The sequence below is a fragment of the Cebus imitator genome, unplaced genomic scaffold, assembly GCF_001604975.1.
Source record: "Cebus imitator isolate Cc_AM_T3 unplaced genomic scaffold, Cebus_imitator-1.0 Scaffold68, whole genome shotgun sequence".
Lineage (NCBI taxonomy): Eukaryota > Metazoa > Chordata > Mammalia > Primates > Cebidae > Cebus > Cebus imitator.
In genome coordinates, this window is record NW_016107383.1 from 9,401,886 (window position 1) to 9,411,674 (window position 9,789).

Consider the following 9,789-nt stretch of genomic DNA (forward strand, 5'->3'; position numbering starts at 1 on the left):
TTTTTTTTTTGAGATGGAGTCTCACTCCCTTGCCCAGGCTGAGGTACAGTGTGAGCCACTGTGCCTGGCTCAGAGCAGCCTTTCATTGAGGGCTGACTTAGCCCCCCTACTCTGACATGACCCTTCTGAGGACACTACTGAATGTTGCATGTTACAAGTTCTCTCCACTCTGGCTGGTGGTGACATGAATTATTTCCAGCCCTGTGGAAGCTCTGGGTATTATTAGATCTACTCCTTCTTGGTGATTTTTTTCCCTGGCCTCTTGAAGTTTCATTCCATAGAAGAGAAGATCAGTACTTAGCCAGAGACTCAGGGGGACCCCTCTGCTGATCTCTGGAGCTCTCACTCTCTGTGTAGTTCCCTCTTCTCTGATGTACGGTTTCTCTCAATTTGGGTGTGTGTGTTTTGTCACGATTGGATTGAAGTTATACATTTGAGGCAAGAAAACCACAGAAGTGACTTTGAGCCCTTATCCATTTGGATAATTTTACCTGCTTTTGGTGTTCTGCCTTGTTTTATTGCTGTTAAACTAAAAATTGTGTTTTCAGTGGACATCTTTTTTCATGTATTTTTCTAGATTCCAAAATGAACCTGAATGATTTCATCAGTATGGATCCCGAGGTAGGATGGGGCACTGTCTACACACTTTCTGAATTTACACATTGGTTTGGCAGTAAAAACTGCTGAAGTTGGCCTCACGATGTGGAACTGTGGAGAAGTTCTATGACATGAACCTGCTATTCCTCCATCGAGGACAGCAAACACTAGGGTAGCGTTGGCTTGGAATTATGTCTTTCTTTTTTTAATTTGATTGAGTGGAAACCTGAGTGAATACAAATATAAATGAACAACTTAAAAACTTTTGTTTTGATATGTTAAATTGAAACTTGATATAGCGTGTACTTGCTAAGATATTCCTGTGGCTTATTTGTTAAAACATGCGGACTTAAGCCAGTGATCATTTTTGTTCAGATAGAGGTGTGGAGGTTGAGCCAGCCCCTCAAATCTGTCTGGATGTTTTGTGTCTCTCCAACTACATTGTAAGCTCCTTGAGGGCAGACCCATGGTCCATTGCTTTGTGAATCTCAAATGCCCATAAAAGGTGCCCATAAAATGTTTTCTTTTTTTTTTTTTTTTTTNCTGATTCCTACCCTGTAGCTCCTCAGAGTCAGGGCTACACCTTGGAGGGGTCAGCATTTTTCTTTTTTTTTTTTTTTTAGGGAGACTCACAGACTAAAAATGTTTTCTTGAACATTTGAATGTGCTGTTTGGAAAGGGGTGATATTGTGAGCTGAATCAGCAATAAGTATTAGTCTTTTTGGACTATGGCATTGTTAAAAAGAGGGCAGCCCTCTCAGACTTGAGTGTTATTTGGCTTATTTATTTATGGCTTTAAATAAAATTGATTTAACATTGGTTTTGTTTTGAAGATTTTTGTGTCACCCTTGATGATCTGAAATACCTAAAAATGCCTCAATTGTAGATGAGAACCAGGGCTTTAAAATATATTTATCACATGTGCCTTCCTGAAGACATCTTGGTCATTTGGCTTTAATCATATTCCAGATAAAAGATATTTGGCATTATACTGGTGTATAGTACCAGCTCTCATGTTTTCATGATTCTGCTTTAAAAATGAACAGCTTCTTACAGCAAGGTTGTCTGACCTTTTGTTCTTAGATGAGCTTTCTATTTATTAAGAGACTGTCGGCTTGGTGTGGTGGCTCACGCCTGTAATCCCAGCACTTTGGGAGGCCAAGACAGGTGGATCACGAGGTCAGGAGTTCGAGACCAGCCTGGCCAACATGGTGAAACACTGTCTAAAAATACAAAAATTAGCTGGGCATGGTGGTGGGCACCTGTAAGCCCAGCTACTTGGGAGGCTGAGGCAAGAGAATCGCTTGAACCCGGGAGGTGCAGGTTGCAGTGAGCCAAGATTGCAACACTGCACTCCTGCCTGGGCAACAAGACTCCAACTCAAAAAAAAAAAAAGAATTTGTGGTGTTTCATGTGGGATTAGAGCCTCTTGTCCTTGCACAGACTGCTTCCTAAGTGTCCCACAGTTTTTGTGGAATTATTGCCCCTTCCAGAATGTTCACAAACCTGATGTTGGGATTCACTCAGGGTGGCTGGCAAAATATTAAGGGAAATACTAGGGAACAGTTATAGTATATAGTCTCTAACCTTTTGGAAGGCCAAAAGGTTTTAATGAGATGGGCTGAAGAGAGCCAGTTCTTATGTTAGAATATTCAGTCATAAGGTGTAAAGATTAAGATAACAGAAGCTTCCCCAGTTAAGTCTGTTTACCCCACATCCCTTTGTCTCTACTCTAGCTGTTTACTCATGTAAACTTTGTGCTGGTTGGTCCTCTCAGGAGGAGGTCATTAATGGTGTTTATTCGAGGCCCCAGAACCAAAAGCTTTTATTCATAAAACCACTTTTTAACCATGTTAATTATCCACAAGCGTGTTGACTTAGAACCTCTGTTATTAAATCTATACTGAATAAATGCTAAGAGAAACAAGGAGTCGTGGTCAGTTAGCCGCAGTCGCCCTCTGAAAGCAGTTGATGACCATCCCTAGCCCACTCAGCACTGTATTCTGTGTGTGTGAGTGCATTCATTCATCTGTCGCTAAGTCAAGGTCTGCAAGACAGACCTCCGCAGGTGGTGATCAGCGTCTCAGGTAGTGACCCTGACGTGATGCTCGTCACAACCTTGAACACAGATGTCTATCCAGTCCTGTTGTTTTGCATGAGCTTCAGGAACATTGTGGGAAAGAAGCCAAACAGTCTGTGATCCCATTTAGGGTTCAGACGTGTATAGGCTTGTCCCATGGGCTAGAGGTCCTCGAAGATCTCTTTGCTAGAGGACAGAAAAACTTGAACAGGTTCCTGAGAGAAAATCAATGTAAGTGAAGATGAACTCTGACTGAGAGGACCAGACTAGATGATTAGACACTAAGGATTTCTTGCTGGCAGGGGCAATGAGAGATATGCCGTGGTACACCCTTACCCCCACTCTCTTTCTCGAAAGCTCTGTCTCCTGGGAATGAACGAAAGAACTATGTCACTAGGGGACCCACATGGCTCTGTGGGAACTTTGTAAGTTGCTCCTGATTTTCCGTAGAAGAACAGTGGGCAGCAATGGCCTGACTCAGTCTGGTATTTTGGTGGTTGACAGCAGTACAGGCCATGACCAGAGGCTGGCTCAGCAGTGAAATAGAAGCGTGATGCCTGCAGGCTGTGGTTTGGATTCTCTGTGAGTCACCTTTTCATCAGGACTTTGAAAGAGAGAATAACTTACATAGGACTCTCAAACTGGTAGGGGCTTGGGTACATTCAGCATGTAGCAATTAACACTTTGATGATTTGCAGAAATTCTTCATGGAGGATGCTTATTTAAAAGAGCTGGAGGGCCAGGTGTGGTGGCTTATGCCTATAATCCCAGCACTTGGGAGGCTGAGGCAGGCAGATCACTTGAGGCCAGGAGTTCAAGACCTCTGCTGTTGCTGTATTACTGCCCTGGTGATTCAGCAGTGAATCCTGCACTCACAGATGTTACATTCTTGTGGAGAAGACAGACAATGAACTTCTACAGTGTGTGGAAGATTGATTGCTGTTTGCTGATTTGGGGAAGATTGTGGGTAGAGTAATTTTGGAGAGGAAGATCAGGAGTTTTATTGGGGGCATGTTAAATTTGAGGTGGCAGTTGGGTATCTAAGAGGAGCTGTCAAATAGGAGTTGGTAGCTGGGTGTGGTGGTATAAGCCTATAATCCCAGCGACTTAGGAGGCTGAGGCATGAGAATTGCTTGAACTCGGGAGGTAGAGGTTGTAGTGAGCCTGAGATCATGCCACTGCACTCCAGCCTGGGTGACAGGATGAGAGTCCATCTCGATCAATAGATAGACAGATAGATAGATAGATAGATAGTTAGATAGACATATGAGTTGGATAAAGGGGTCCGAGAGTCAGTGGAGAGGTCTAGGATGGGAGTATCAAATTGGGAGACATCCTTTAATAGATGGTATTTAAAGGTACAGGACTCTATGTTAGCATTGAGAGAATGTGTGTGGATAGAGGAAAGGTCCAGGGACCTAGCCTAAGGGAGCTTTTACATTTAGGGGTTAGGAGATGGGGAGGCATCAGTAAAAGGGACAGATGGAATGGTCATGAAGGAAGGAGGAGAAAACAAGGATGCCCAAAGGAGAAAGTGATATTATATGGGGAGAGGAATCAGCTATTGTCAGATGCTGCTGATCGGTTGAGGACTGAGATGACTATGGCTTTGGCAGTACAGAGGTGTTTGGGCAATTTCAGTGGAGTGATGGGGATGACAGCCTAATTGCAATGGGTTCAGGAGGGAATGGGAGGAGGGAAGTAGAGTGGTTTGGGAAGTGGGGCAGGAAAAGGGGGCAGTACTGCAGGGGGACGTAGGTCAGCAGGAGGACTGCTGTTTGTCTGGCCCTCAGCCGGTTCTTCCTTTATGAAGAATGCATTATCCATTTCTGCCCCTCCATGGAGACCTCCAGTGACATCAAAACCTGTCTGTCTCTAGGACCACTGTCTCTCAAGCAGGGACACACTCCTCAGTTCTCGCTCTGTAGGACACTCCCTTTGACTTGATCCACCCCTTGGTTCATGCAGCCCTTCTTCAGCATTGGCAGAGAGGAGAGAAAGCTGGATAACTTTCAGGGATATTTCATCCACGTCATGGGGAAGCCTCAGGCACCACCCCCAATAACTCTGCTTTTTTCCTTTTTACCTAGCCTGGCTCTCCGTCCCTGTGTGGTCTGGATTGCGGCTGCCTCTGTGATTCCTGCCTTACCACTCCTGGCCCATTTTCTGTCCTGCTTCTCTCATTAGGTTTCTGTTGGTGAGCAGGACAAGCTCATTCCTTCCTCAGGGACCTCACATTCTGTTTACCCTGATCTGACCCTTTTTTTTCCCCTTATCTTCTGTTGGCTGACACTTCCTGACGTTGAGGTCTGAGATTCAAGTCTGGTAATCCTTCCCTGATGACGTATCTAAAGCTGACTGCCCCGGTCAATGTCACAGTATCCTTTTTTCTTCATAGCAGTTATCATTAACTGAAATGATCTTGCACACTTATTTGTTTAAAAGTCTCTTTTCCTTTTTTTAAAGAGGGACTCTTGCTCTGTCACCCAGGCTGGAGTGTAGTGGCGTGATCTCGGCTAACTGCAGCCTCTGCCTCCTGGGTTCAAGCGATTCTCCTGTCTCAGCCTCCCAAGTAGCTGAGATGATAGCATGTGCCACCACACCTGGCTAATTTTTGTATTTTCAGTGGAGACAGAGTTTCTCCATGTTGGTCAGGCTGGTCTCAAACTCTCGACCTCAGGTGATCCTCCCGCCTCAGCCTCCCAAAGTGCTGGGATTACAGGGGTTAGCCACTGTGCCTGGCCAAGTCCTGTTCTTTGAATTTTTCCCTTTAACTAGATTCTGTTCCTTTTTTAGATTATCTTGCCCTTTTTCAAACAGGTTTTGTTTGCAGTCTTTTCAGCCTTAACTCCAGGCGCTACGCTTCCACCTTTTGGTCTGAAAAGCACACTATGAATGACTTCTGCAGAGAGCAAAGAATACCGTGGATTTATTTAATGAGTTCTCCTCGCACATTCTTGGCAGGCACCTCATTCCAGCCTCTTGTCACAAACACAGATGGAAAGCTCTGTGTCTTGCGTCTGATACTGAGAGCAGGAGCTCACAGTATACTTTTCTCCTTTCCTCCTAGCTGACCACGCAGCATAGCACCAGCGAATGAACTACCTCGTTTACCCTCGAAGTCCAGGGAGAATGTGGCTTTGGCCCTGAACTTCACAGCAGGTATCTGTTTGGCCCAGGCTTTAAATAATGACATCCATTTATTGGCTGGGTACAGTGGCTCATGCCTGTAATCCCAGCAGTTTGGGAGGCCAAGGCGGCTGGATCACTTGAGGTCAGGAGTTCGAGACCAGCCTGGCCAACATTGTGAAATGCTGTCTGTACTAAAAATATAAAAATTAGCTGGGCATGATGGCAGACATCTGTAATCCCAGCTACTTGGGAGGCTGAGGCAGGAGGATCTCTTGAACCCAGGAGGCAGAGGTTGCAGTGAGCTGAGATCACGCCATTGCAGTCTAGCCTGGGTGACAGAGGGAGACTCCATCTACACACACACACACACACGCATCCATTTATTATCAAGGGAACAGTCATAGCAGGATTTCACTTAGAGTCAATAGGCATTCTCTCCTGAGGTTTCCATGGGGACCTGGAGTTTTAGAGCAATTTCTGGGAAGAACATTGGAAGGAAATTGCAGGGCAAGATGTTAATACAGTCACACTATTCTGGCACACACAGTTTCTGCAGCTGTAGGTGGCAGTTGAATCACTTCCCACTCAAGGCCCACAGGATGCAGAGCTGTGTTTGACCTCCTTGGGGCCAGATGCTGAGGAGATCTTGTCCTTATACCTGGAATACAGGAAAAATAAGTTGAAGTCCTTGGTTTGCATTACAGTTTTGCATTTGCTAGTCACATACTGTGTGACCTTGGGGAAGTCACTTAACCTCTCTGGGCCTTTGTTGCCTCATCTAAGAAAATATTTTGAATCTCAAATGAGATTGTGTGTGTTGATGGAGAGGGTGGGGGAAGAGAATATTTCATACACTGAAAGGTGAAGTGTTTTTTTTTTTTTTTTGAGCCGGAGTTTTGCTCTTGTCACCCAGGCTGGAATGCAGTGGCACAGTCTTGGCTCACTGCAACCTCTGCCTCCCAGGTTCAAGTGATCTCCTGCCTCAGCCTTCCAAGTGGTTGGGTCTACAGGCACCTGCCACCATACCCAGCTAATTTTGTGTTTTTAGTGGAGACAGGGTTTCACCATGTTGGCCAGGCTGGTCTCGAATCCCTGACCTCAAGTGATCTGCCTGCTTTGGCCTCCCAAGTGCTGGGATTACAGGTGTGGGTCACCGCGCCTGGCTCCAGATAGCTCATCTAAGCTCTTCATATGTATGAACTCATTTAATCCTCAAAACAACAATATAAGATAGATACCATTACTCTCCTCAAGGAAACAGGCACAGTGAAGTAAAGTGACTTACGGGAAGCCACATAGCTAGAGAGCGGTGGAGACAGGATTTGAATCTAGCCATTCCTGCTCCAGGGCCTGGCTGCCATCCATTTCACCCCTTTCCCAGTTCACCCAGTTCCAAGTTCATGCCCACATTCTGTAATCAGATAGTGGGTCACTAGCAAGGTGCTGTCTGTTGTAGGGCAGGAGTGGGTCACTGAGCGTCCCCATGGTCGGGATGAAGTGTCCTTGACAGCCATCCACCTGAAGTAAGTTACCCTGTAGCTCCTGCAAAGAACTTTTATCAGTAAATTTCTAATTCGTTAAAAAGGCAAATGTCCAGATCCTCCCTGAGCGATTCTGGTTCAGTAAGCATACCAGTCAGATCTCAGCAGCAGAGAACAGAAGTCACGTGCTACATGAATCCAAAAGGGATTTGATTCAAAGTAATGGAGATGGGAAACAAACATCTAGAGAAAGGGTCATAGGTGTAGCAGTCAGAGATGCACTCACTTCTACCCCGGCTGCCATCCATTGTACTGCATCTGATGGAACAGAACCCCAGCATCACCAGGTGGAGTCTGCCAGCGGATGCTGTAGCTCAGCCTCCAATGGGCCATTAATTCTAACATCCAGAAGATCACCTGCCCCTGAGGACCATGGTAAGACCAGAGCATCTGGGGGTTACCAGCATACGGACCCATTTCTTTTGCTGTGAATTCATTTATGATCAGAAGCAATGTGGGTGTCTGGCATTCTGGCTGTGGATGAGGCATCCAACGAGTTGGTAAGTTGCTGGCAGAAGCATGGTGATCAGGAAAAGGAAATCCATCTGAGGAAGAAGTGTTCATTTAAGGGAGGGTAAAGTCACCTGTCTTCCCTTCTGTTTTCAATTAGCAGTAATCGTGCCTTGGATAAACCTCATTGGCTCTGATACTGCCACTGCGCAAAGCTCTGTCTTCCCTTTTGGAAGGGATCCCTTGTAATTAAGGTGCCATAGCTTAGCTTTGGTCTCCACTTATGGCTTCAGCAAAGAAGGCAGCCAAGTCAGCTTTGGTGAGGGAAAGACAGCGGCTGACTCCATGCACACCGACCCTGCCGCCGTGGCTGCTTGGTTCCTGGGTCCACAGTATAAACACAGGTACAGTGTCAGTGACTTGCACAGAGGAGTTGTCTATACCCTGGTTCTTTTTTTTTTTTTTTTTTTGAGACGGAGTTTCGCTCTTGTTACCCAGGCTGGAGTGCAATGGCGCGATCTCGGCTCACCGCAACCTCCGCCTCCTGGGTTCAGGCAATTCTCCTGCCTCAGCCTCCTGAGTAGCTGGGACTACAGGCACGCGCCACCATGCCCAGCTAATTTTTTGTATTTTTAGTAGAGACGGGGTTTCACCATGTTGACCAGGATGGTCTCGATCTCTTGACCTCGTGATCCACCCGCCTCGGCCTCCCACAGTGCTGGGATTACAGGCTTGAGCCACCGTGCCCGGCCTACACCCTGGTTCTTTAGTACTGTTTCCAGCGAGTAGCTGTAGTGAGCAACCACTTGTGTTACCAATATCCTCAAAAGCCACGCCCAGAAATCAGCATTTTAATAGCCAGACTTATTCCCGCTTCCCCACTCATAAGTTTACTGCAAGTGTTCTGGGACTGTGGATCATGAAATATGGATTTAGGTATACTGCTAATTTTAAGTGTGATTAGGCTGTTTTTAGTAAGTGGGTAAACTTTAGCACCTTTCCAAAGTGGTTGCTGGTGTGGCTAATTGCGGAAAGTGGCAAGAGGGGTCAGGAACTGTATCTCAGCCCATTCATGTTTGGTTCTAAAATGTGCTAATATTCTTGATTCAGGCATCTGGTCAGGTGGGGAAATACTGACTTCCTTCAATCTCTGATTTTTTTTTTTTTTTTTTTTGAGATGGAGTCCCGCTCTGTCACCCAGGCTGGTGTGCAGTGGCACGATCCTGGCTCACCGCAACCTCCGCCTCCTGGGTCCAAGAGATTTTCCTGCCTCAGCCTCCCAAGTAGCTGGGACTACAGGTGCATGCCGCCATGCCTGGCTAATGTTTTTGTATTTTTTTTGGTAGAGACGGGGTTTCACTGCATTAGCCAGGATGGTCTCCATCTCCTAACATCGTGATCTGCCTGCCTCGGCCTCCCAAAGTGCTGGGATTATAGGTATGAGTCACCACACCCAACCCAATCTCTGGATTTTAAGAACATCTTTTTAGGTCTGATCCTTATGACAGGTAGGGCTCAAGTTAGTGGCCCTCCCCAAGGAGGGTGATATTTATTTGCTTGCATCTCCAATGCCAAATCTCAGTGGACATGACATTGCATTGCAGAGGTTCCTATAATCTGACAGTTGTTGTATTTCTGGATAAACCCTTTTTAATAATCATCCTGCTCGCTCCTTATGCTTTTGAATATTGAGAGAACTTATATATTGTAGGGATTTTTTGTTGTTATTGTTGTTTTGAGACAGAGTCTTGCTCTGTTGCCAGGCTGGAGTGCAGTGGCACGATCGACCAGCTGAGTGCGATGGCTCACGCCTGTAATCCCAGCACGTTGAGAGGCTGAGGCAGGAGGATCATGAGGTCAGGAGTTCGAGACCAGCCTGACCAACATGGTGAAACCCCATCTCTACTAAAAATACAAAAATTAGCCAGGCACAGTGGCATGTGCCTGTAGTCTCAGCTACTCAGGAAGCTGAGGCAGGAGAATCACTTG

At 46.1% G+C, this 9,789-nt stretch overlaps 1 protein-coding gene and 1 pseudogene across 1 annotated transcript in view; one reads left to right on the forward strand and one right to left on the reverse strand.

Annotated features, from left to right (window-relative positions):
- The window catches only part of NTAQ1 (N-terminal glutamine amidase 1), a 25,940-nt gene extending 25,096 nt beyond the window's left edge, over positions 1-844 (forward strand). The window contains exon 6 of the mRNA XM_017530733.2: positions 578-844. Coding sequence (XP_017386222.1) covers positions 578-687 — 110 coding nt within the window. The 3' untranslated portion in view covers positions 688-844. The remainder of the gene's footprint in view (positions 1-577) is intronic.
- A 6,995-nt stretch (positions 845-7,839) lies between these two features.
- LOC119471658 lies at positions 7,840-8,017 on the reverse strand (annotated as a pseudogene).
- Between the last annotated feature and the right edge of the window lie 1,772 nt (positions 8,018-9,789).